At 29.1% G+C, this 27,642-nt stretch overlaps 2 protein-coding genes across 2 annotated transcripts in view; one reads left to right on the top strand and one right to left on the bottom strand.

Moving 5' to 3' along the window:
• LOC122499978 (transcription factor SPT20 homolog) overlaps positions 1–27,642 on the top strand; it is a 166,602-nt gene that overhangs the window by 115,248 nt on the left and 23,712 nt on the right. The window lies entirely within an intron of this gene.
• LOC122499983 lies at positions 13,780–14,866 on the bottom strand. The gene is made up of 2 exons (XM_043608608.1): positions 14,432–14,866; positions 13,780–14,151 (listed from the first exon to the last, which is right to left on the bottom strand). The coding sequence occupies exons 1-2, from the start codon at positions 14,864–14,866 to the stop codon at positions 13,780–13,782; spliced, it is 807 nt and encodes a 268-aa protein (XP_043464543.1).

Here is a 27,642-nt window from a genome sequence, read left to right as displayed (position 1 = left end):
ACATCCTACACAAAAACACTCATAATTCATTAAAGAATCATAGTCAAAAAGAATTTCCAAGTGCCAACATATTTTTATTAAAGTCTACTTCTAATGCACCTTGTAATGTATTGTGCAAAAAAGTAATCGAGCGTTCAGACCTCTCTCTACAGCTTGCCAATCTGCAGGTTGCCATGGTAACTTACAAGAGTAAAAGAGTCAGTGAATTTAAGTTTAATGCACTTTCTCTTTTACTTTTGTTGCTCCTGCCTGCGAAGGTAGGCAGGATGCAAAGGTTTGAATGCTCCTTAAGGTGATATACTTTTTAAAGGGTTAGTCGCAGTCTGGAAATGGAAAAATCCTATTTATGGACATTTTTTCTGAATTGAGTATTTTTTAAAAAAATTTGTCAAATACAAAAGTAAAATTCTTTTAAAAAAACATTAATACCCAATTAAAAGAAATATAGCTATTTTGGTAGAAAATGATTCAACACATGGCTTTTCAAAAAATAGTTTTAGAAAAACCATCTTTAAATTTTTTACTGTTCCTAGCTCCAATCAGTTTCAGTTTTTTTTTGTAGGTGTTTTTTTAATAAGAAATTCATAGTTTCATTTTTTCCCTCGTGCTGTTTTGCTGTACCTTTAAAATTTGCATTTTCGAGGTGAGATGTCACTTAAACTTACCTGTAGGAAAATAAGTTTGCCAAAATATAATGTATAAGGTGCCATTAAAAAAGTAATTAAATTACCTTTCGATCCATATGTCATAGAATACAAATCAATGGTAATTGAGAGATTTACAGTCCATTAAAGATCAAATTTCATAAAAATTTTGATAATTTTTAGCACATGATTAACTCTACTATTGTTCTCCATCTCAAACTGTAAAAATGTTTATGTTTTAATGTTTTTATTCATAGACTATACATTACGAAAATTTTAAGCCTTTTTGAACCTCAATTGGATTAAAAATGACAATTCTACACTAGATTTAGTAAACGAAACTACCTTTTTTATTTTTAGTACACCCTTCAACGTTTATAGAAAAATTCAAACAATAAATTTAGTTAAGCGCTAAAGTTATTAATATCACTTATCAAGGATTACTGAAGTCGCAGATTTTGAATCCAATGTCAGCTTTTCAAATTTCAAAATGTCGGATCCAATATGGCCGACATGTTTTTAAAAATCGATCAATTTCGTCTCAAATTTGTTACTTATTGGTCTGGAGGTTTTCAATACACTGTAAAAATTTTTTTCGAAATTTTTCGAAAAACTGTTTGCCAGTTTTATTTTGCAAAGGTTAGAAATTTTTCGAAACAATACTGTCGAAAAATTTCGAAATCTGTTTCGAATTTTTCCGAACAGAGTAGTAAGAAAAATTTCGAAACTCAGTTCGAATTTTCTAGCAACGCTTTTAGATAAATTTCGAAACTCCTTTCGACTTTTTTCTAACCAAACGTTAAGAAAAATTTCTACAACCTATTCGATTTTTTTCGAAAAAAATATTTAGTTAAATTTCGAAACTTTGTTCGATATTTATAGCAATGTGTTCCTATATATTTAGTAAAATTTTCGGATATTTTTCTAACTAAAAATTAAGAAAAATTGCAAAGCTAATAACGATTTTTTGCTCTACAAATAGTAAGGATGTTTTTTAATTTCATTTGGTATTATTTGTTCACTAATATTAACTGCAGTTATTTAATTAATGCTGTTCCAATAAGCATAAAAATTATAAATGGGTGCAAAATAGAGATAAAACGATTTAATCATACATATAAGTATACATTTATAAAGTTTTTCTTTTATTATAAATTAACAATTTTAATTATAAATAAGTATGGTAATTATTACAATTAAATTACAATTATTTCACATAATTTTTTGATTTCGTTGAATAAATTAATTTAATAATTTTCACATAACATAAATTTAAAATACATCACTTCTTTATCACACAAAAATAACTTTAAACAATTCACTTCACAACAAAAAAATGTTTACTTATAAATATTCACTTCACCACAATATTTCAGAACGATACCTTACAAAAAAGTTTATTCACAACGAAATACTAACTTTAAAAGAATCTTTAAAACCAGAATCTTTTAAACTGTAGTGTCATTAATTATTAATTTTTACTATTTTAAAAAATAAAGAATTTGTTCTTAATAAATAAATAACCATACGATATTTGAAGTTCAACATTTTTAAGAAAAATTTATGAATATTATTAGAAATTTTGTTGTACATGGGTAGAAAAATATCTTAAAGTTTTTAGAAAGATTGTAATTTGTAACAAAATTAGAAAATTTTCTAAAACATTTTGCAATACTTCATAACTAATAAAGAAAAAATTCGAAATCAGTAAGAAAAATTTCGAACTTTTTACGAAATTTACTTAATCTTACTCACTTTTCGAAAAATTTCGAAAAAGTTTCGAATTTATTTTATACTTTTTGAAAAATGTCGAATTTTGTATAGCAAAATCATTTTCTCAACGTTTTTCGAAATATTTCTAACTTTTCAGTAAGAAAAATTTCGAAAAATTTTTACAGTGTAGGTACGAATTCGATGGATTTTTAAAAAACTCGTTCACCATTATAATGAATCCATCATTTTTCATTTTCGAAATCTGGCATCGGATTCACAGTCAGCGACCCCAAAAAACCTCCAAGTAACTAATTCTAGTCGAATCCAATAATTTGATAAAATATATTTGTATTTACTATCAATTTGAGTCAATTCTTATGCTTGTCCACTTTAAAAAAATCATTTTTGACGGCTGATTTAATTTGTTGTTAGCAATATCTCTATATCGACGTAAATTATAATGTTCAGACTTTATTTTGACTCCTACACAAGTTTCTAGCAAGTCGTATTTACCCGGTAGAAATTTTCAAAAACTGCAAAAACGTGATTTTTGGGGCTTTTACCCCCACTTTTCTCAAAATCCTAACTCAAAGGGATGTTTTCGTTGCCAGATTTAAATTCAGCGTACCAAAAACTACAAAAAGTGAATTATCGATCTCAGACAACAGGAATTTTTATTTTTTGCAGGTTTATGCAATCAAGAGTGTAAAAATGGATTTTTTTAATTTCTGACTGCTACTAATCTATGTTAAGTTTTCATTATTTAATTTTCATTAACGATTTCAATTATTATGTAACATAATAAAATTTCATCACATTTTAATAAGTCTTGTAAATTTTTATATATATGTAGATATTTGAATATTTTTCTTGTTGTTCATATGGATAATCGTAATTATACCTCGTTTAATTTATCCATTTACAAGCTGGTAACACATCGCCTTCGCCGATTTAAATTTCTCGAAGTTTTCCGAAGACTTACGAATTTGTAGTCCACATGAAGTCTAAACGAAGATCACAACGCCGCACTAGAGTTTAGTGGAGTAACTAATGCCTCACCGTATCTATGAGTATTGTCTTAAGTTATAGAATTGTTTGTTTATTGTAAGTGTCCGAGATGATACACATGAAATGTACACAGTGGATTGTCAGGTTTTTTCAGAGAATTCATGAATTTTTCCATCATTCTTGTTTCTGATGATGAGATGAGCAATGTTCACAATATGTTTATTAATCTTATTTTTTTTTTAATAAGCGATGTAGCACTGTTGCTAAATAAGATTTTTCATTATGCTCGACCCGTGTTATTTTTCGTGATTGGTTATCAGTAATTTACTATGCATTGCAATAAGAATTACTGATAAGACGATACAGTAAACGGGAATTTTAAGAGAAACCTATTTGACACGTTGAACAGATGTCGATTAGATCTTTCATTTTCCACTAAGAGTCATAACTTCCATCATGCGTTGCTGTTCAGTTTTTGTTCGTCTTCAAAAATTTTGTGACTCGTAACTCGTCTATGTTAGCACCTCGGTTAGCACCCGTGTAAAGTTTGGTTTCTTGATTGTAAATGTAGAGCACTTTTTTAGGTACACTTAAAAGCAGTGTTGAAAAAAAAATAAGATCGAAAACTAATCTATTAACTGCGTATTATTGACATTTTTTCTATTAAAAAGTTCAGAAAAAAATATATTTTTACTATAAAAATTTACAAGACTTGTGTTATAGTGTGTCTGTACATTGGGCCGACTATGCATTCAGTACAGTCAGGCCAAAAAATGCATTTTATCAAAATCTATTTTTGAGAGTGAAGGAGCATTCTGACCTCTGCAGGTTGCCTGCCTGCGCAGGCAGACAGCCTGCAGAGGTCTGAATGTTCCTTCACTGTCACGAGCGTACTACCTTAAAGCTTAATTTTGTTTTCTCTTCTTAGAAAAACTACGTGTTCTTACAACGAAGGAAACCGATACTAAAAACGTTGCATCAATTATTGGAAATCCAATCAAGGAAATCCTGTTACGATTAGATATGAAATCGTAATAAAATTTTAATTATTTAATCTTATAATTAATAGAAAAATATATTTTAAATAATAACTTAATGTCTCAAAGAGTTAAAAATAAAAATATATTCAAATATTAATCAATTTAATAAAAGTGCCTTTTTCAGCTCGACAATAATGTCTGAAAAATTACTAAAAATAATTGATAAAAATCAACACCATAGACTTGAGTTTTTTTATTCTTTAACAACAAATTACACAAAAACAAATTTTATATACACTACCGTCCACGAGTATCAGGACGATTACAAGCGACTCTATAAAAAACATGCTATCACTTTTTCAATCATATCTCATAAATAAAAGGAGATACAAAGAAAAATTAAATACGGTTAAAAAGCTAATTAAATTTTGCGTAAAGTAAGCCGTTTTTGAAGTCATTTCGTTAACTATTTCTTGGGTTGTAGAGTGAGAAAGAAATTAAAAAAATTATCAAATTTTCTCATTTTTGTCTCTTGACTTCAACTTTTTCAAAAATCTAGAAAAATTTAGATAAAATTTTGCTAAAAACACAAAAATATTCGTTAGAATCTCAGCTTTAAAATAAGACTTCTAAAATTAAAAAAGGTTAATCCGTCTTCGATATATCATTAAAAATGTGAAGCCGAGTTTCGACGATTGGATTGGTGCATTGGAGTTTAACTGTCACAACTCGATTCTAGCTTCCCGTGGCTGCGAATGGGAGAGAAAACAGGGACGTATTTATGCTGCGGATAATAAATAATGATGTTTCACAAGTAATATAAAGAATCTTGAAAGTTTATCGTTCCCCCGCATGATTTAGTCCCTGCTTTCTCTCTCATTTGCAGCCGTGCAAAGTTAGAATCCAGTTGTCAGAGTTGAATCTCAATGCACCAATCGGTCGAAACACGGCTTCACATTTTTAATTATATATTAAAGACGGATTAATCTTTTCTAATTTTCAAAGGCTTATTTTAAAGCTGAAATTCTAACGAAGATTTCTGTGTTTTTAAAAAACTTTTATCTAAATTTTTTTTAGATTTTTGAAAAAGTTGAAGTCAATAGACAAAAATGAGATTTGATAATTTTTTAAATTTCTTTCTCACTCTACAACTCAAAATATAGTTAACGAAATTACTTCAATGATGGTTTATTTTACGCAAAATTTAATCAGCTTTCTAACCGTATTTAAGTTTTCTTGTATCTCCTTTTATTTCCGAGATATGGTTGAAAACGTGATGGCATGTTTTTTCAAAGTATCACACGTGTAATCGTCCTGATACTCGTGGACGGTAGTGTACAAGACTTCATTTTGTAATAAACTGTCTGCGACTTTTCCTGTTTTTCAATACAATACAATTTTCTTCAAATTTATGACATTCATTTGCTAGCTAAAAACTTTTTTTTACCAAGGGACATAGATTTTACATTTTAAATGAAATGAGCCATATATGCTGATTGAATCAGCTGCATACTTATAGCTGCATAATCAGCGATTTTTCACTGATTCAAATTTAGAGAGTCGGCTTTATACAGATTTTACATTTCGGCAATGACAATTTAACACAATTTAAACAATCATGCATACAAAATTTTCTTAATTGTGCTTTCTCCTTTAGTTTTATTTTATTAAAGTAAAAATTATCCTTTTCACTTAAAATTCTTTTTTGATTTACAATCAAACGTAATAATTTATTTTCACTTTTTAGGATAACATTAAAGGATGCTATAATGCGACTGGAAAAACATATAAAACGTTTCGTACATTTTCATGATAATGGTAACATATTATTCAAAATTACTTTATAATATTTTTTAATGATAATACTTCTTATATATTATAAATTTTATTTTTGAATAGAAATTTTGAACATAGAAACTCATGAATTTGAAGCCCTGCGAGATAAAATGGCAATAACAAAAGCAACAGAGAATCAAAAAGAAACACAATGCAAACCCAAAAGTTCAAGTAAACTTTTTGTTTTTACATATAGTTTTTACATTTTTTAATATACATTAGGCAACCCATTATGACACTGTTTAATTAATCAAACCCATATGTCATTGATTCAACAGCATTTTTTTCTCAGTGTAGTATAATTATATTAAATATCAAGAATATTTGAACCGTTCATTTGAATAACGGCTTAAGTTGATTTAAGCCATAAAGTACACAAAAAATTTATTTTTTCAAATTATGTTTACGCCACCCTCAGTTTAGTTCCAATATAAGAAAAAAAAATTTTTCTAACAATTCGAAGCCGATTAATTAATATTAAAATTTGTAACTAATGGATCATAATTTTCCCTTTGAAAATAAATTGGAAGAATGCACTTTTTAAAAAAATATTCTTAATCTTTTTCATTTTTAAATAAAAATTTTTCCAAATTATAAATCTCTTCATTTATTATTTATTTATTTATTATTACATTCGTTTCAAAATAATTAACATTATATTATTACAGGATCCACAAATTCGAAAATTAAAAAAAAAGAAAAAGTTAACAAGTCTAAAAACTGCAAGAAAGGTAGTGCAAAAACTATTATCAATGATACAACTAGTTCTGCAGCTGAAAATGACTTAGATAAGATTGATATTTCAAATGGTAATAAAATTGTCAATATAATAATAATATCTCCCTATATTACAAAAATATATCGCTGTCGCCGCTGTTTCAAGATTCCATCCCCCACTCATATGTCATAGGTCAAAGGTCATAGGTCACCGGGCAAACATAACCTCAAACCCCCTTTTCCCCCCACTCATAGGTCACAGGGAAAACATAGCCTCAACCGCCTCTCCCCTATATCCTCACTCACAGGTCACAGGTCAGTCATAACCTCAAAATTGCCCCTCTTCCCTTTATACCCAAGGACAGGTCACTGGGCAAGCATAACCTTAAATATATACTCAATATTAGGTCAAAGGACAAAGGGTAAACATAATCTCAAAATTAGGTCATATGACAGACAGTAAATATAATCTCAAAATTGGGTCAAAGCTAGGACAAAGAGTAAACATAACTTTAACTATACGCTCTTGCTTTTAGATTTCAGTTTCTGAATCCGCTCATTTTTCTCCCTCCATTTATTTACCGTGTCTCACCCCTATTTATTTCGCTCTTCGGAGTTTCCACTGTAAGTAGCCTATTGTAATATGGTTTCACTCAGAAACGTTTAAAATAAAACTTATTCTTATCAAGTTCTTTTTTTTAAATAAAAATTGAATGATAATTTTATGACATATGTGACCTTCTATAATAATCACAGAAAAAGTAAACTTTGATTTTTTCGAGCCTAAAGTTAACTTACCAGGTCACATATGTGAATTCAATTTGGCTTAAACGAATTGAATGTAGGATTATACTAACAAACTGTAAATGGATACATCAGAACTGTGCTACAAATAAACCCTTAAGGGAAAGCTAAAGATTTCAGCAAAAAAACTATTTTTTGAATCTTTTTTAATATAGATTGAGTAAATTTATTTAAACCTTCTGCATATTATTAAATATATCATTCCAATAAGATTCTGTAATTTTTTATTTGATAATACCCACGCAATAATATAAAGAGATTTAAAGACCGTGTAAAGTTATAAAAAAACTTAATCCTAAAATTAGGCTATGTATATCTTACCACGCTTCAAAACAATTTAAATGTTTAATTATGTCTTTTAATTGTAACATCTTCATTATTTTAAAAAGCGGTTGACTTATTTATTTAACAGAAAATAAGAATATTATAGAAATAATTATCACCTAATTAATAAGATTTCTTTTAAATTATTTCAGAAAAACAAGACCCAAAACATTTTACAGAAGTAATAAAAGATAACTCGGAAATTTTTAGAAATAGTAACGCTCAAGCAATTGAAAATAGGAGTAACTCAGAATCTGGGAGTAACTTAAGCTTTCATCTAGTTTTCGATGGTAATCAAGTTTATATATTAACCTGGTAGAGCGTAAGGTCGGATAGTATTTACCCAGTAGAATTCTGATTTTTCGATAATTTGAATTAATTAAATAAGAACTCATTACTGAGTAGAAAACACCCAACCTTGCGCTAGGTGTTAAAAATTTTAACCTTACGTTCGCCGGGTGAAAAGTAATTACTATGCTAATGCTAAATTATATTTAAAAATTAGAAAACAGAAAAATTTATGCGGTATTCCATGTCAATAATGTTTAATCTGTAGAAATAAACATTAGCTTTATGTATTCAGCGTTCTACAGTCTAAAAAATTCTACATTTGTATATATTAAAATACCGATGAACTGTGAACCAAAGAATGCCTCACATAATTAATAAAGGTGTACATAAATCTCTAAATTTAAAGTAATTTTTCAAAAATTAAACCGTGTATGTGGCACATAATTTTGACGATCATCAAAAAATAGGTTTTTTAACTTTAGCACATTGTTAAAAATCTGATTTCAACTTTACACCAAAAAGATTCAAATGTTGTTATTTAAATCTCGCAAAGTATGAAGCTTTTATTTAATTGGTTTAAAGTTTTTCGTGAATCCAATCAAATAAAAGTATTCACACTTTTTGATATTAAAAGTATATAATTTTATATATATAAAGTTAGAGTCAGATTTTTAATACTACAGCCTCAGTTTAGATCACCGTTGGCTTCTAATAGTGGCAACCAACCGAAACTCAAATTTCAGTCATTAGCATTTCAAGGTTCATAAATGTATAACTTTTTTAAGCTGTAAAATACTTTTATTCATAAAGCAAAATTTTTATAATTTTAATATATAACAACTAGCTGTCGTACCCGTCTTCGACGGGTTTTAGTTTCTACCAATACATTTAAGTGTGTCTACCAATCTGGAAAATCAGGAAATAGCTAGGGAATTTAATTTGACCGGAAAAAAATAATAATTAGTTACCATTATAGCTATTTTAGTAGGAAAATATTACTATTTGAATCAGTGATTGACTTTTTATTATCAAATTAGTTATTTTAACCAATTCAAATGCAGAGAACAATATTTATCAATTTGTAGTACTTTAATTAATGTATTAAAAAAAATCAAATTTTCCATACAGTTTTTGGAGTTATAGTAGAGTCTAATAGGAACTAATTGTATCGCAAGTAGACCCTACGTTACGACTGCTAAAACCTAACATAAGACCTAAATTTTAGGCTGAAAGTAGGGCTTAAATTTTGACTCGGGTCTGTTTTCATAAATATTATACATCAATAAAAATTAAAGTAAAAAGCAATTTTTTAAAAGCTAATTAATATAATGAAACTTTTTCTTAATTTTATAGGAAAATTCCCGGTTCGACATATTCCCAGCTTTCTACAGTTTTTCCCGTTTGGTAGATACCCAGTTAAATGTATTAGTAGAAACAGAAAACTGTATACGACAGCAAGTAATATAATCTATATTTATATGAACTTAAGAAACAGTATTTTCATAAAATAAGTAAATTTTTATAGCCATTTGTAGATTTATTTATGGATAAAATCAAGTAAATTTAAATTTGACAAAAAAGAGATAAACCGTTAAAAATTTGGATAAAGCAGGAAATTTTGTTAAACAAAAATAGACACCGTGTTAACTTTTGTCTTTACATTGCTCAAAACATCTCTTAAAGTTAAATCTAGAGTTAAAATGAAAAAACGTTTTAACATATAAGTTTTTGCCTAGTGGCATAATATGCTTGTATTGTATCACAGGTGACTTACAATTCTTGACATCCTGCAAAATCATTTTGATCATAAAAAGTTTCCATTTTCAATATTTCTGAACTTCTTGAAAATATTAGATTAATTTGATAAATAATTTTGAATTGCACTATTTTGACGTCAAAATATTAATCAGAGACTCCAAAAATACTACTGAATTAAACTTCATATAGTAATTATAGTATCGATTTTTTGATATTGAAAATATTTTTATATTTCTTATAGGATAGTATTTTTTGCAAAATTATGATAAAATCTGACTAAATAACATATAATATTCAATTTTAGACAGTTTAAAAGCTATCCATTAAAAATTTGGAAATTTTCCATTTTTGAAGTTTTTGAAAATATTTTTATATTTACATCTTAGTTGTAGAATAGTATTTTTTGCAAAATTATGCTAAAATGTTACCAAATAACATGTAATACTCAAATATAGAAAGTTTAAAAGCAATCCATAGAAAAATGTAAAATTTTGAAATTTTCGATTTTTTGAAAACATTTTTATACTTACATATTAGTTATAGGGCTTTATTTTTTGCAAAGTTATGCTATAATGTGACTAAATAACATGTAATAGTCAAGTATAGAAACTTTAAAAGCAATCCATAAAAAATAAAAAATTTTGAAATTTTCGATTTTTTAAATTTTTTGAAGAAATTGAATATCTCTCGTTCTAATTAATATTTTTTAAATCTGTAAATTTATAAATCTTCCTTGTGTCAATACCTAATAACCTACCAAGTTGGACTTAAATCGATTCACATGTTTTTGTGTGATTGGGGTACAAAGTTTTTGTGACAGACATACATACATACACACATACATACATACATACATACATACATACATACATACATACATACATACATACATTAAATTTTTTAAGAATATTTTTGGAATCTCTGATGTCCATAATAACTAATCATGTTAACATTTTGAAGTTTTAAGCAATGTACAGACAGACATCTGATTTTATTAATAAGGATGAATTGTTATATTAATGCTTAATTATAATTTATTTTATAAAATATATTGAAAGAATTTGTGAGGTTTTTTATATAAATAATAGTTTAGAATATCAAAACAAATATTCATTTTATCATCGTTAACATTACATAGTAATGACATCAATGACTGATGGTGTCTTCTTTAAGGGGGGAAACCACATTAGGTGGCTCATTTTTATGGATTTAAAAAAATTTTTTTTTTGGGGGGGAAATATAAATTGAAATTTAATTACATTTAGGCAACTTTTTCTTAGTGTTTTGAACAATGTTTATAAATTCTTTTGATTTATTTTAACCAGAAATAAGGCAGATATGCTGTCATAACCACTGATGGTCCTGATATTTTTTCTCGAATTGCGTGACGTGTAACAATTTTTATTTTTAACTAAAATTAAGAAAAAAATTTTCTTACATTCTTAACTTATTTTCTAAGAATATGAACCTCAATTTAGGTAAAAATAATAAAAATTTTGAATTTTGAAGGTGTTTGAAATTTTTCCTTAAATTTTCACAATTTTTTTTTACACTAATTAGACAAAAAAACACTCTTAAAATCGTGATATCACCTTAAATGGTGGTTCATATTCTTCGTAATTTTATAAAGAATAAAACTTCCAAATCTCATTATAATCGGTAAATATTTGTTTAAGTTAGACTGCACGCAATCATAAAAAATGTGTTTTTGAGAAAAACGCATTTAAAGTTTCAATTTATTTTTTTTTGTTCAGCAGAAATTTTTTTTAAAGTCACAAAGAGTCATATAATAATAGAAAAAATAATAAAAAATTTCTAAATATATATACTTTAAGAAAATTAAAAAAATTAAAAATAAATTTTTTGAAAGTTATAATTAGGTTTCCCCCCTTAATACAACAAGAAATATAGTGAAATTTTCTTTAAACATTGATCACAGTTGATAAAATTGATAGAACTTGTATATTTTAACAATGAGTTTCAGAAACCATTTGAATAAATTTTTCTTTACGAGACAATAAAAATATTTCTTCTTTAAACTCGTAAGGGCATTATTAAACAATTAAGATAATCAATAAAAATATAATACATGACAAATTCTACATGCACTTTTTGCTTGTTAACAAAATTTTTTTAGTATACATAGAGAAAATATTGGTGTATCAGAACGTACATTGTCCTCAATAAGAACGAGATATTCACATTATCAATGGATAATATAACGCGTGCACCGAAAAGGAGAATCTCATGTCTCAACAGATATAATAATGGGTACAGCTGATACACAAAAATTTTTTCCGTGTAATTAATCTAAATTTTTAGATTTTTTTTTAAAATTCTTAATTATGATAAATATAACATAAATAAAACATACATAAATAATTTGTTTCCTAGGTATTAAGAATAAATAAGAATAAGAATAAACAATTTCTTAGGTTATAAAGTTCATGGAATGTATTCAATCTCTATTTTATACTTTTAAGGTCACATTTTTTATATTTTTTAATTTACTAACATTTTTTTAATTATAAATAATTTGCTTTACATTATTGCAGAAAATCAAGACTTGACAATAAATAAACCAAAAGAAACCATCAATGATGAAAACAGTTCTGAATCTGTAATGAACATAGGTTTTATTCAGATTTCAAATGGTAATAATTATATATTAAAATTTATATTTTTTAAACAGCAGGATTATAAACTATAACGTATTTTCGAAGTATTTTTACTGCAAATTATAACTCTTTGAATCACAGCGTGACACAAATGACACACCTTTTTCAAAAAATCCTAACTTTCTTAAAAATGAACAAACACAGAGAAAACTGGAGAGTTAAACTTAGTACGTCAGGTTTTAAGAGTTAGTTTAATTCTCTTGGTAGTTAACAAACTACCTCCGAGATAGTCAAATAAAATCCTACTGAAAATAGAATACCTGCCGGTAATAACAGACGATAAAATTTCATAAGCAACTAAATAAATTTTTTCAAAACAGCTGATGAATTTGAAGTATAAGAAATTTTGTATTGCTCTCAAGAGCAAGAAATATATTCAATCTCTATATTATACTTTTAAAGTCACAATTTTTATATTTTTTAATTTACTAACAATTTTTTTAATTATAAATGATTTACTTTACATTATTGCAGAAAATCGTGACTTGACAATAGATGAACAAAATGAAACTATCATTGTTGAAAGCAGTTCTGAATCTACAGCGAACATAAGTCTTAGTCAGATTTCAAGGGGTAATAAGCTTTATATATTAAAATGTTAATTTCTTTTTATTTTTTAAACAGCAGGATTATAAACTGTAACGTATTTTCGAAGTACTTTTACTGTAAATTTCAACTCTTTGAATCACAGCGTGACACAATTGACACACCTTTTTTAAAAAATCCTAACTTTTTAAAAATGAACAAAAACAGAGAAAACTGGAGAGTTAAACTTAGTAGGTTAGATTTTAAGTGTTAGTCTAATTCTCTGGATAATTAACAAACTACCTTCGAGATAGTCAAATCAATCTATTTATAATTTTCTGATTACTATACTTGATTCCACAGTGAGGAGCAATTTTATTGTCGACTTCTATTAAGTTCTAATCTAATCTAACACCTGAGATCGAGCTGGATTTTCCTAAAAAGGGAAAGTAAGCACCTTGGTTGGTAAACCCATTGTACCAGACTCCAGACTGCTAGTTTTCAGTGTTCCCGATATCTTCGGTCCCTAGCTGGTCCTACACCGTGGTTGTTCTTTGAACCTTCTCTAAAGTCTTCTCTAAAGTTTACCTCCATCAGGTGCTTTGGACACTCCTTTTTATCCTGGGCATAGTGCCCATTAGGCAACTTAATAGTAGTTAATTTTGCCATTGGGTCTCGATCTAGTACTTTATGAAGTCTTGATGCTTCTGGTACCCTTTCGATTCCCTCGCAAAAACTCCTCCAGCTGACAGCCCTTGCCCTCTCTACTTCTTTCTTGTAAGAATCACGAGCGATATGATATTCATCCCATGCTCGCGGATGCCTACGTTTCTTGGCTTCATTGAAAAGCTGTCTTACTGTTTTCCTATGTTCCTACAAACGGGGGGTCCACCATTTACTACCCCCATTGGAGGCCATTTTCTGCCGTACAAAATAAAAAAGTCTATAACTGTAGTTTTCTTTTAGGTTGATGTTAGCTTGTTTGTATACGGGAAAAACAACCTAAAAGCAAATGTCAGTTATAGACTTTTTATTTTGTACGGCAGTTTTCTTAACTACACAATTTCTTTCAAAGGAGCAGACAATAGAATCTCGCAGATATTCCGCTGCAAGCTCCAACTCCTCCCGCCTTCTATATGAAGGGAAAGTATACCATGGAGGCCTTGAGGTCCTCAATATATGAAGTCCAGTCAGTACTTCTAGGATTACGTCTCCTCTCATGTTCCCGATCCTTCGATTCCATTCTAAACGTAATAAGTCTGTGGTCCGAGTGGGAATCTTCATCAAACACCCTCCAGTCCCTCACATCATCACACAAAGACTTGGTACAGATCGTAATATTCAACACCTCTTTTCTGTTAAAAGTAACGAAAGTCAGCTCATTACCCTGATTTAAAATATCTAAATCTGTATCTATCAGAAAATCTAAAAGTCTTCTGTCTCTGTCATTAATGTCTGTGCTGCCCCATACGACATGGTGCGCATTGGCATCACAACCTATTATCAAAGGGAGCCCTCGCCTTTGACAGTAATCTACCAACCTCTCTACCTCTCTAGATGGTGCAGGTTCATCGAGATCTCGGTTCATCCCCTGATCCCGGAAAATAAGCGGACGCTATTACTACCACCCTTTTATTTCAGTTTTTTTCCAGATACTTAGCCTTAACTACAGTTAAGTTCTTAGTAGTTAATTCCAAAAGAGGGAAAGCGTCTAGACCTTTATAGATCAGTCACGCCCTTGGAACTGGTTCCTGTGGTAAACTAACTAGCTCCCCACAGACGTTCAGACCTCTAATTCTCCCCTTTAAAAACCAAGGTTCTTGAATAAAGGCTAAAGATGTCTGCATCTTTGTCAAGGTCTTGGCTAAAATCGCCGAAGCGCCTTTACAATGATGCAAATTAATCGCATGCTCCCCTTGGGTACCCTGCCCAGCAACTGTGTCAGTATCTTGCCTCGTCACTCTTAGAGTGATTTGTCCCAGTCTAAAACACAGTTTCAACTGCCGAGCTTAGAGAGCTTCAATGTCGCTCTCCAGTACTCCAAGCGGGAGAGTCCAGCACACAGCCGCAGCTTGGTGCGTTCCCCTCTCGCCTCCCGAATACACCCTCCAAGCGGATGTATCCACCCCGGTATTTTGTCTATCTATGTTTTTAAAGATTGAAGCCTGGTTCACTCTAGGACCAGGTACCCAAGCCTATCAAGCCTTACCAGCTTGATCAGCTGTCTTCCACCTTAATTTTGAGACCCCCTACCGCCTGGCTAAACCTAGGCATACGGCTGTTTAGCTATTCCCTAGAGTCTGAGTCCAGGCACTCCACCAGGATCGCTTCCCTAGTGAGGGAAACCTCTCCAAAGTGAGGATAGGGTGAGATGGAGGGGATACTTCGTCCCCCTCCATCTCACCATGTATCGTGGCGACCCTTAATTGGTCAAGATTAGCCATCATCATCATGTTGCTGTACCCTATCTACTTGTTGCAAGTTTGGGTCCCCTGCGGTCCCCACCCCAGCTCCAAGCGTAGCCTCCATGCCAGCATTCAGATCCCTCAAAGAGGACTCTTTAACACTCGCATATTTAGAATTTAAATTTTGCAAGTTTGTAGTATCCATTTTTGATCCCACGAAAAAAGAGGAAAGAAAGTCAATTCTAGAAGAGCCTGTATTCAAGGATAAGGCTAAAATACATCTGAGAGTTCGCCTGGTATCTCAGAGTCTCGTTTAAGATAACTCCCCAGTAAGAAGCGAGGAATAGAAAAAGATTAAATTTCCAGAAATATTCTGTTAAACGAGGATTTTTTAATATTTCGGAATAGTCGAATTTCCAAAAAAACCTAATTCCTCTGTGAACAGCAAAATATCATAAAAAATAATTATTCTCTATTACTCGTGTAAATGAGATGATAAAAAAGAATTAAGAGTTTCAATTTTTTTTGAATGCGCAAAAAATTTTTCTGCTTCTCAACGTTCCAAAAAAATATAGAATCCTATCCTTTTGAATCGACAAAGTAAATCTTGTAAAAGCGAATTGAAAAAAAATAAGAAATAGAGCTCTTCTTTTCAATCGACTTTAAGCGATTCTACGTAGTCAATTCAAACGAATAGAAATGTTTATTCTTTTCAATTGACTGCTTCGAATTTTATAAACGCATTAAAAGGAATAGAACTTTTGACAAACAATTTGAAAAAGCCTAATCTTTCTAATTATTTGTAGGAGCTCCTCTAGTTATTTTTCGCGTTGTGTGAATTTCATTGTGATTTCAGTGCTAAATTATTAAAATGAAAATATGGTTAAAACGCACAGTGCTTACGATAAAATAAAAAATTCTCTTATTGAAATAAATGAAAGAAATTTTCAAGTGTTCAATGTTTAACGTCAAGTTTTCAAAACCGAACCTTTTTTTCAAGTGAAATATTGAGTTATAGTAAAGCAATTCAATGGAATAGAAATTTCTACTGATTTGTTGTACTCTCTCACTCTTTTGAATGCGCGTTTCATATTTTGATGAAGTCAATTAAGAATAATAGATTTTGCTACTTTTCCTTGCTTCACTGAGGAATTGAATTATTTTGGAAATTCGCCCATTCAAAAGAAATGAACTTTTGAATTCTTTTCAATTCCTCGCTTCTTACCGGGTCTATTCGAGCCCCACCACAGGGACGATTCGTCTAGAAGACGGGACCCTCCTGTAACACAACCGTTCCCAAACTTTACGAGAGCAAAGTAATGCCCAGCGATGGTTGTCCCCCGTCCACCCCCACGGAAGAACCCGACGGATTTGGTAACCTTGGTATTATTCATCCATGGACACGAGATCATCACGGATTAAGTGGCCGAGACTCGCACCACAATCGCCATGGCACAGCCAATGTAACCATGGAAGGGTTTTTTCTTGGTCAGACTCCTCCAGAAGTAAGTCTTCAGAATGGACCCGCGGTTAAGCCTCTGTCTATCCCGTCTCTCTCAATATCCCTCTAAATCCCTGTACCCTGGGACTTTGCCCAGCGAAACACAGAAGATTCGGTTTCTAGCGGCCGACCCTTTTTTGAAGGGTTCGCCCCCTCAGTCCCCACGAGAGATATCGAGAAGTAACCTCCCACTGGGTAAAAGAACATACTTAACTTAAAAACTAAGGTTATAACAATCATCCTAATACATTAATTATAATAACTCAAAAAGATTGATGAAAACCTTCAAATTTTAAAATAAAAAAGCATAGAATTTCCAAATGCGTTTAATTTATGATTAAATGATTTAATTTATGATAATTCTTTTTTAATTAAAAAAAATAAAAATTATATTAAGGGATTATTCATAAGGTACAAAATAATAATTATTTATATATCTTTTATGAATTACAGAAATTAAAGAACCAAAATTAATCAACAATTCTGAAAATCATCATGGAAGAAATGAAAAAACAATGAACGATTCTCCATCATCTACATTAACTCAAGTCAATCCTTCACTAAATTTATCAATACAATCTTCAAAGGACAAACTATCAAAGTTACAACCTTCAGGGGAGTTTCAATCTTTAAAAAAACCGCTTCAAACTTTAGAAAATTTGCAATCATTGAAAATTACGCATCAGATTTTACAGCCTTTAGAAGATTCACAGTTATCAAAAAATAAACCACACGGTTTACAATCCTTTAACGATATCCCCTTATCACAAAGTGCAAATCACAGTTCAGTGATTTTAAAAAATTTAGATGTATCACAACAAACACCAGGTTATAGTAAGCAATCTTTGCAAAAGCCAAATGATACAAAAGAGCGTTCATTAATTTTTCAGAATTTACAATCACTGAAAAATACACAACAGCGTTCGAAATCTTGTGATAATTTGAAATTGTTAAACAATACGTCATTTACTAGACAACAAGTAGATGATCCACAATCTTCACAAAATACTTCACTCATTTCAAAAAATTTACCATCATCGAAAAATATAACACAGAGTTCCAAATCTTTAAAACCTCCTGGTGAATTAGAACCACTCAAAATTATATCACGCGATTCGCTCGTTTTAAAAGATTTGCAGTCACCAAAAAATGTACTACAGGGTTCAAAATCTTCTGAGGATTTAAAATCTTTAAAAAGTACACCACCGATTTCTAAACCTTTAGTTGAATTAGAACCTCTTGAAACTACATCATGCGATTCACTTGTTTCAAAAGACTTGCAACCAAATACTGTCGATACTTCGATAAATTTAGACGAAAATTTCGAAACTGATAACAAAACAGACAAAAGAACAATACGTTCACAAATATTTAGACTTTTGAAAAAATTAAATGAGCCATCCATTAATTTACAGTCTTTGCTCTACCCTGATTGCTTATCAAATCACTCCTATTTTCCCAAAAAACCTTTGCTGCATTCAACTAGAAGATTTAAATCATTATCACCCACAAGAACTCAATTTAATAATTCACAATGCTTATCAAGCCAAATTCAATCGTCAATTCACAATATGAAACCATCTTCTACCTTTCGATGTACATTAACGGATGTAACTAGCAAAATGAAATTAAAGAGAACTTCAAATCATTCTCGTTCCCCTCAATATTCGTCAAACAAATTAAACGAATCAAAAATTGCTGACAATTTTTCAGAGAGTTTTAATCCTCAAACAAAATTATCTAGATGTAGAGATTCAGACTATCGTTCGGAATCCCCAAAAAGGACATCACATAGTTCACGATCTTCTAGATATTCTTCAAATCAAATGCGATGTAGAGAATATTCTCCTGAATATTTAGAATATTTAGAATACAGAAATCATTCAGCAAATTTATCACGTTCTCCTCAATATATGTATGACGCTTTAGATCGATATTCAGATTCACCGAAAACAATATCACGTCCAATTTCGCTGTCCGATTTCCCTGAACGTTTGTCGAGAAAATCAGAAACATATAAAGGTTCATCGAGTGAAAAATCATGTCGTTCGCCATCACCTACTGAATTGCATATATTAAGAAAAATTCCAGAACGTTCAGAATATTCCAGTCACGAAAGAAAACCTTATAGTTCATCACGATATTTATCAAAAACACCTTATTCTCGATCTCCTCAATATTTTTCGAACCGAATAAAACAATCGGAAATTTCTCCTGAATGTTTAAAATACAACAACAACTCAAATAAAGGAATATGTTCCTCTTCGAAAGAGTCAAACACATACATTAAATCATCTAGGACGCTTTAAAATCGTTCTCGTTCCCCTAGATACTCATTTAATGAATCACCTAGAAAATCAACACGTCGATCCCGTTCTCCTCGACACTATTTGAGTCAATCGAAAATATCAAACGATCCTCAGCATTCAGAATATTCAAATAAAGCAGAAGATTTTATTTTTGCACCTAAAAATTTAACAAGAAATACAGAAAACCATTTGAATTTTCAGAAAACATCACGTCCTTATTCTCCTCGATATTCTTCAAACCAATTTCAACTATCCAGAAGTACTCTTGATCATTCAACTTATCATAATCACCTATCAGAATTATCCACTAATTCTCAATACTTGTCCAGAGAATCAGACAAGTTTCTAGACTCTTCAAGACAACTATTACGTCATTCTCGTTCCCCTCAATACTTATCGCGCAAATTGCAACGGTCAATGGATGCTTCTGAGAGTTTAGAACAATTCAGTGACTCAATGAATCTAACCGATTTTCGACATTTATCAACAGAATTAGATAAATCCTCATACTGTTCAAGTGCAATACCTGGACGTTCTCATTCTCCCAAACGCTTCTCAAGTCCTTTACAATCATGGGTGAATGCTCCTGAATGTTCAGAATATTCAAGTTACTCTTCTAGAGAACCACATTCTCCTCATAATATATCAAGAGAATCAAACAGACATTTAGATTTACCAATAGAGAAATCAAGTCGCCCTTGCTCCTCTCGATACTCGTCCAGAGATTTGTCAAAAAATTGTCATGAATGTCATGAATATCATGAAAATCACCCAATAAGATCATTCGATTATTCTCGATTTTCTTCAAGGGATCCAGATTATGATTTTCAATCTCCAAGGAGAAGGTCACGTTCTTGTTCTCCTCAATATTATTTTAACCGATCAAACCTAAGAAGGAACACTCCTGAGAGTCCAGAAAAATTTTCTTCCTCCACTAGATATTTAAGGAGAGACTTAAACAGACGTTAAAAATCTTCTGAACCAATATCACGTCGATCTCTATCACCTCGATACTTATCTAACAGATTCAAGCCCGTTATTTCTGAATACCATCAATTATTAATTCACAAACATAAAAACTATTAATCATATTGTTATAATCATTAAGACAAACTACTTATAAATATTAAGCGTATTGTTGTAATCGTTAAGACAAACTACTTAAAAGTTACTTAAACAAATAATAAATAAATGTTCACTCGTTATCTTAAAAATTAAATATAATTTTTGAAACAGTTATACATTTTATAAATATATATATATATATATATATATATATATATATATATTAATTTATACTTAATATTCAAAACTTAACCCTAAATTTTTAGCTAGGGTAAAAAAGTATACAATAGAAAACAATAGTTCGTAAATTTTATTTTAATATTTGTGAATTCTTAATCAAATATTTTCTTCCATATAAAACACAAACTCCTTTTTGTAAAAAACGAAGAAAATGACCTAAAATACTCTAACAATATTATGATCAAATTCGAATTCAGCTGGAGATAGAAAAATTCAATGTTTTTAATGTATAATTTTTTACGTGATTGAAGAAAGATATTGAATACCTAATGGTGACAACAGACAATAAATTTTCATGTGGAATTAATTAAATTTTTTTAAAACAGCTAATGAATTTCCTGTTGATATTTTTTTATTGCTCTCAAGAAAAAAAGATAATTTGATTGTTGATTCAATTGTACTTCAAATAGAAGAATTCAGTGTTTTAATATATAATTTTTTACGTGTTTGAAGAAAGATATATTCATACAGACTCCTACTGAAAATTGAATACCTGTTGGTGACAACAGACGATAGATTTTTATGTGGAATTAATTACATTTTTGATAGCAGCTGATGAATTTCAAGAATAAATTTGTTATTGCTCTCAAGAAAAACAATAATTGCCTGTTGATTGAATTGTACTTCAAGTAGAAGAATTCAGTGTTTTTAATGTATAATTTTTTACGTGTTTGAAGAAAGATATATTCATGTAAAATCCTACTGAAAATCGAATACCTGTTGGTGACAACAGACGATAGATTTTCACGTGGAATTAATTAAATTTTTTTATAGCAGCTGATGAATTTCAAGAATAAATTTGTTATTGCTCTCAAGAAAAACAATAATTGCCTGTTGATTGAATTGTACTTCAAGTAGAAGAATTCAGTGTTTTTAATGTATAATTTTTTACGTGTTTGAAGAAAGATATATTCATGTAAAATCCTACTGAAAATCGAATACCTGTTGGTGACAACAGACGATAGATTTTCATGTGAAAATAATTACATTTTTTGATATCAGGTGATGAATTTCAAGAATAAATTTGTTATTAATCTCTAGAAAAACAATAATTGCTTTTTGGTTGAATTGTACTTCAAATAGAATAATTCATTGTTTTTAATGTATAATTTTTTACGTGTTTGAAGAATAATATATTCATATAAAATCCTACAAAAAATCGAATACCTGTTGGTGGCAACAGACGATAGATTTTCATGTGGAATTAATTACATTTTTTTAAACATCTGATGAATTTCCTGTTGATATTTTTTTATTGCTTTCAAGAAAAACAATAATTGCCTGTTAATTGAATTGTACTTCAAATAGAAGATGTCAGTGTTTTTAATGCATAATTTTTTACGTGTTTGAAGAAAGATATATTCATGTAAAATCCTACTGAAAATCGAATACCTGTTGGTGACAACAGACGATAGATTTTCATGTGGAATTAATTAAATTTTTTGATATTCATACAGAATCCTACTGAAAATTGAATACCTGTTGGTGACAACAGACGATAAATTTTCATGTAATTAAATTTTTTTAAACAGCTGATGAATTTCAAGTATAAATTTTTTATTGCTCTCAAGAAAAAAAATAATTGCCTGTTGATTCAATTGTACTTCAAATAGAAGAATTCAGTGTTTTTAATGCATAATTTTTTACGTGTTTGAAGAAAGATATATTCATGTAAAATCCTACTGAAAATCGAATACCTGTTGGTGACAACAGACGATAAATTTTCATGTAATTAAATTTTTTTAAACAGCTGATGAATTTCAAGTATAAATTTGTTATTGCTCTCAAGAAAAAAAATAATTGCCTGTTGATTCAATTGTACTTCAAATAGAAGAATTCAGTGTTTTTAATGCATAATTTTTTACGTGTTTGAAGAAAGATATATTCATGTAAAATCCTACTGAAAATCGAATACCTGTTGGTGACAACAGACGATAGATTTTCATGTGGAATTAATTACATTTTTTGATAGCAGGTGATGAATTTCAAGAATAAATTTGTTATTGCTCTCAAGAAAAACAATAATTGCCTGTTGATTGAATTGTACTTCAAGTAGAAGAATTCAGTGTTTTTATGTATAATTTTTTACGTGTTTGAAGAATGATATATTCATATAAAATCCTACAAAAAATCGAATACCTGTTGGTGGCAACAGACGATAGATTTTCATGTGGAATTAATTACATTTTTTAAACATCTGATGAATTTCCTGTTGATATTTTTTATTGCTCTCAAGAAAAACAATAATTGCCTGTTAATTGAATTGTACTTCAATAGAAGACTTCAGTGTTTTTAATGCATAATTTTTTACGTGTTTGAAGAAAAATATATTCATGTAAAATCCTACTGAAAATCGAATACCTGTTGGTAACAACAGACGATAGATTTTCATGTGGAATTAATTACATTTTTTGATAGCAGCTGATGAATTTCAAGAATAAATTTGTTATTGCTCTCAAGAAAAACAATAATTGCCTGTTAATTGAATTGTACTTCAAATAGAAGATGTCAGTGTTTTTAATGCATAATTTTTTACGTGTTTGAAGAAAGATATATTCATGTAAAATCCTACTGAAAATCGAATACCTGTTGGTGACAACAGACGATAGATTTTCATGTGGAATTAATTAAATTTTTTAATATTCATACAGAATCCTACTGAAAATTGAATACCTGTTGGTGACAACAGACGATAAATTTTCATGTAATTAAATTTTTTTAAACAGCTGATGAATTTCAAGTATAAATTTTTTATTGCTCTCAAGAAAAAAAATAATTGCCTGTTGATTCAATTGTACTTCAAATAGAAGAATTCAGTGTTTTTAATGCATAATTTTTTACGTGTTTGAAGAAAGATATATTCATGTAAAATCCTACTGAAAATCGAATACCTGTTGGTGACAACAGACGATAAATTTTCATGTAATTAAATTTTTTTAAACAGCTGATGAATTTCAAGTATAAATTTGTTATTGCTCTCAAGAAAAAAAATAATTGCCTGTTGATTCAATTGTACTTCAAATAGAAGAATTCAGTGTTTTTAATGCATAATTTTTTACGTGTTTAAAGAAAGATATATTCATGTAAAATCCTACTGAAAATCGAATACCTGTTGGTGACAACAGACGATAGATTTTCATGTGGAATTAATTACATTTTTTTAAACAACTGATGAATTTCAAGTATAAATTTTTTATTGCTCTCAAGAAAAAAAATAATTGCCTGTTGATTCAATTGTACTTCAAATAGAAGAATTCAGTGTTTTTAATGCATAATTTTTTACGTGTTTGAAGAATAATATATTCATATAAAATCCTACAAAAAATCGAATACCTGTTGGTGGCAACAGACGATAGATTTTCATGTGGAATTAATTACATTTTTTTAAACATCTGATGAATTTCCTGTTGATATTTTTTTATTGCTTTCAAGAAAAACAATAATTGCCTGTTAATTGAATTGTACTTCAAATAGAAGATGTCAGTGTTTTTAATGCATAATTTTTTACGTGTTTGAAGAAAGATATATTCATGTAAAATCCTACTGAAAATCGAATACCTGTTGGTGACAACAGACGATAGATTTTCATGTGGAATTAATTAAATTTTTTGATTTTCATACAGAATCCTACTGAAAATTGAATACCTGTTGGTGACAACAGACGATAAATTTTCATGTAATTAAATTTTTTTAAACAGCTGATGAATTACAAGTATAAATTTTTTATTGCTCTCAAGAAAAAAAATAATTGCCTGTTGATTCAATTGTACTTCAAATAGAAGAATTCAGTGTTTTTAATGCATAATTTTTTACGTGTTTGAAGAAAGATATATTCATGTAAAATCCTACTGAAAATCGAATACCTGTTGGTGACAACAGACGATAAATTTTCATGTAATTAAATTTTTTAAAACAGCTAATGAATTTCAAGTATAAATTTGTTATTGCTCTCAAGAAAAAAAATAATTGCCTGTTGATTCAATTGTACTTCAAATAGAAGAATTCAGTGTTTTTAATGCATAATTTTTTACGTGTTTGAAGAAAGATATATTCATGTAAAATCCTACTGAAAATCGAATACCTGTTGGTGACAACAGACGATAGATTTTCATGTGGAATTAATTACATTTTTTTATAGCAGCTGATGAATTTCAAGAATAAATTTGTTATTGCTCTCAAGAAAAACAATAATTGCCTGTTGATTGAATTGTACTTCAAGTAGAAGAATTCAGTGTTTTTAATGTATAATTTTTTACGTGTTTGAAGAAAGATATATTCATGTAAAATCCTACTGAAAATCGAATACCTGTTGGTAACAACAGACGATAGATTTTCATGTGAAAATAATTACATTTTTTTAAAACAGGTGATGAATTTCAAGAATAAATTTGTTATTAATCTCAAGAAAAACAATAATTGCTTTTTGGTTGAATTGTACTTCAAATAGAATAATTCATTGTTTTTAATGTATAATTTTTTACGTGTTTGAAGAATAATATATTCATATAAAATCCTACAAAAAATCGAATACCTGTTGGTGGCAACAGACGATAGATTTTCATGTGGAATTAATTACATTTTTTTAAACATCTGATGAATTTCCTGTTGATATTTTTTTATTGCTTTCAAGAAAAACAATAATTGCCTGTTAATTGAATTGTACTTCAAATAGAAGATGTCAGTGTTTTTAATGCATAATTTTTTACGTGTTTGAAGAAAGATATATTCATGTAAAATCCTACTGAAAATCGAATACCTGTTGGTGACAACAGATGATAAATTTTCATGTAATTAAATTTTTTTAAACAGCTGATGAATTTCAAGTATAAATTTGTTATTGCTCTCAAGAAAAAAAATAATTGCCTGTTGATTCAATTGTACTTCAAATAGAAGAATTCAGTGTTTTTAATGCATAATTTTTCACGTGTTTGAAGAAAGATATATTCATGTAAAATCCTACTGAAAATCGAATACCTGTTGGTGACAACAGACGATAGATTTTCATGTGGAATTAATTACATTTTTTGATAGCAGGTGATGAATTTCAAGAATAAATTTGTTATTAATCTCAAGAAAAACAATAATTGCTTTTTGGTTGAATTGTACTTCAAATAGAATAATTCATTGTTTTTAATGTATAATTTTTTACGTGTTTGAAGAATAATATATTCATATAAAATCCTACAAAAAATCGAATACCTGTTGGTGGCAACAGACGATAGATTTTCATGTGGAATTAATTACATTTTTTTAAACATCTGATGAATTTCCTGTTGATATTTTTTTATTGCTTTCAAGAAAAACAATAATTGCCTGTTAATTGAATTGTACTTCAAATAGAAGATGACAGTGTTTTTAATGCATAATTTTTTACGTGTTTGAAGAAAGATATATTCATGTAAAATCCTACTGAAAATCGAATACCTGTTGGTGACAACAGACGATAGATTTTCATGTGGAATTAATTACATTTTTTAAACATCTGATGAATTTCCTGTTGATATTTTTTATTGCTCTCAAGAAAAACAATAATTGCCTGTTAATTGAATTGTACTTCAATAGAAGACTTAAGTGTTTTTAATGCATATTTTTTTACGTGTTTGAAGAAAAATATATTCATGTAAAATCCTACTGAAAATCGAATACCTGTTGGTAACAACAGACGATAGATTTTCATGTGGAATTAATTACATTTTTTGATAGCAGCTGATGAATTTCAAGAATAAATTTGTTATTGCTCTCAAGAAAAACAATAATTGCCTGTTGATTGAATTGTACTGCAAGTAGAAGAATTCAGTGTTTTTAATGTATAATTTTTTACGTGTTTGAAGAAAGATATATTCATGTAAAATCCTACTGAAAATCGAATACCTGTTGGTGACAACAGACGATAGATTTTCATGTGGAATTAATTAAATTTTTTGATATTCATACAGAATCCTACTGAAAATTGAATACCTGTTGGTGACAACAGACGATAAATTTTCATGTAATTAAATTTTTTCAAACAGCTGATGAATTTCAAGTATAAATTTGTTATTGCTCTCAAGAAAAACAATAATTGCCTGTTGATTGAATTGTACTTCAAATAGAAGAATTTAGTGTTTTAATATATAATTTTTTACGTGTTTGAAGAAAGATATATTCATACAGAATCCTACTGAAAATTGAATACCTGTTGGTGACAACAGACGATAAATTTTCATGTGATTAAATTATTTTCAAACAGCTGATGAATTTCAAGTATAAATTTGTTATTGCTCTCAAGAAAAAAAATAATTGCCTGTTGATTCAATTGTACTTCAAATAGAAGAATTCAGTGTTTTTAATGCATAATTTTTTACGTGTTTGAAGAAAGATATATTCATGTAAAATCCTACAAAAAATCGAATACCTGTTGGTGGCAACAGACGATAGATTTTCATGTGGAATTAATTACATTTTTTTAAACATCTGATGAATTTCCTGTTGATATTTTTTTATTGCTCTCAAGGAAAACAATAATTGCCAGTTGATTGAATTGTACTTGAAATAGAAGAATTTAGTGTTCTTAATGCACAATTTTTTAAGTTTTTGATGAAAGATATTATAAGATATGTGCCTCGTATTACCCGGAATCTCGGATAATCGTTGCTCGGATTTCTGAGGTTTTACTGATTTGATAAGCTGTTACTACTGAACTTTTTTCCCTATTATTTATTTTAAAAAATAATTATTATATTCTATTAAAATGTAAATTGACTTTTCTATTAGAACTATTATTTTTTAAGGAGTTATACTACCCAAGCGCTGGCGTACTGAAATATCAACTTAATCTAATATCTCCTTAAACTTTAAAGCTTCC

Source organism: Leptopilina heterotoma, unplaced genomic scaffold, assembly GCF_015476425.1.
Source record: "Leptopilina heterotoma isolate Lh14 unplaced genomic scaffold, ASM1547642v1 Lhet_180, whole genome shotgun sequence".
Lineage (NCBI taxonomy): Eukaryota > Metazoa > Arthropoda > Insecta > Hymenoptera > Figitidae > Leptopilina > Leptopilina heterotoma.
The sequence above is the reverse complement of the archived record's forward strand: the minus strand, read 5'-3'. Positions and strand labels throughout refer to the sequence as shown.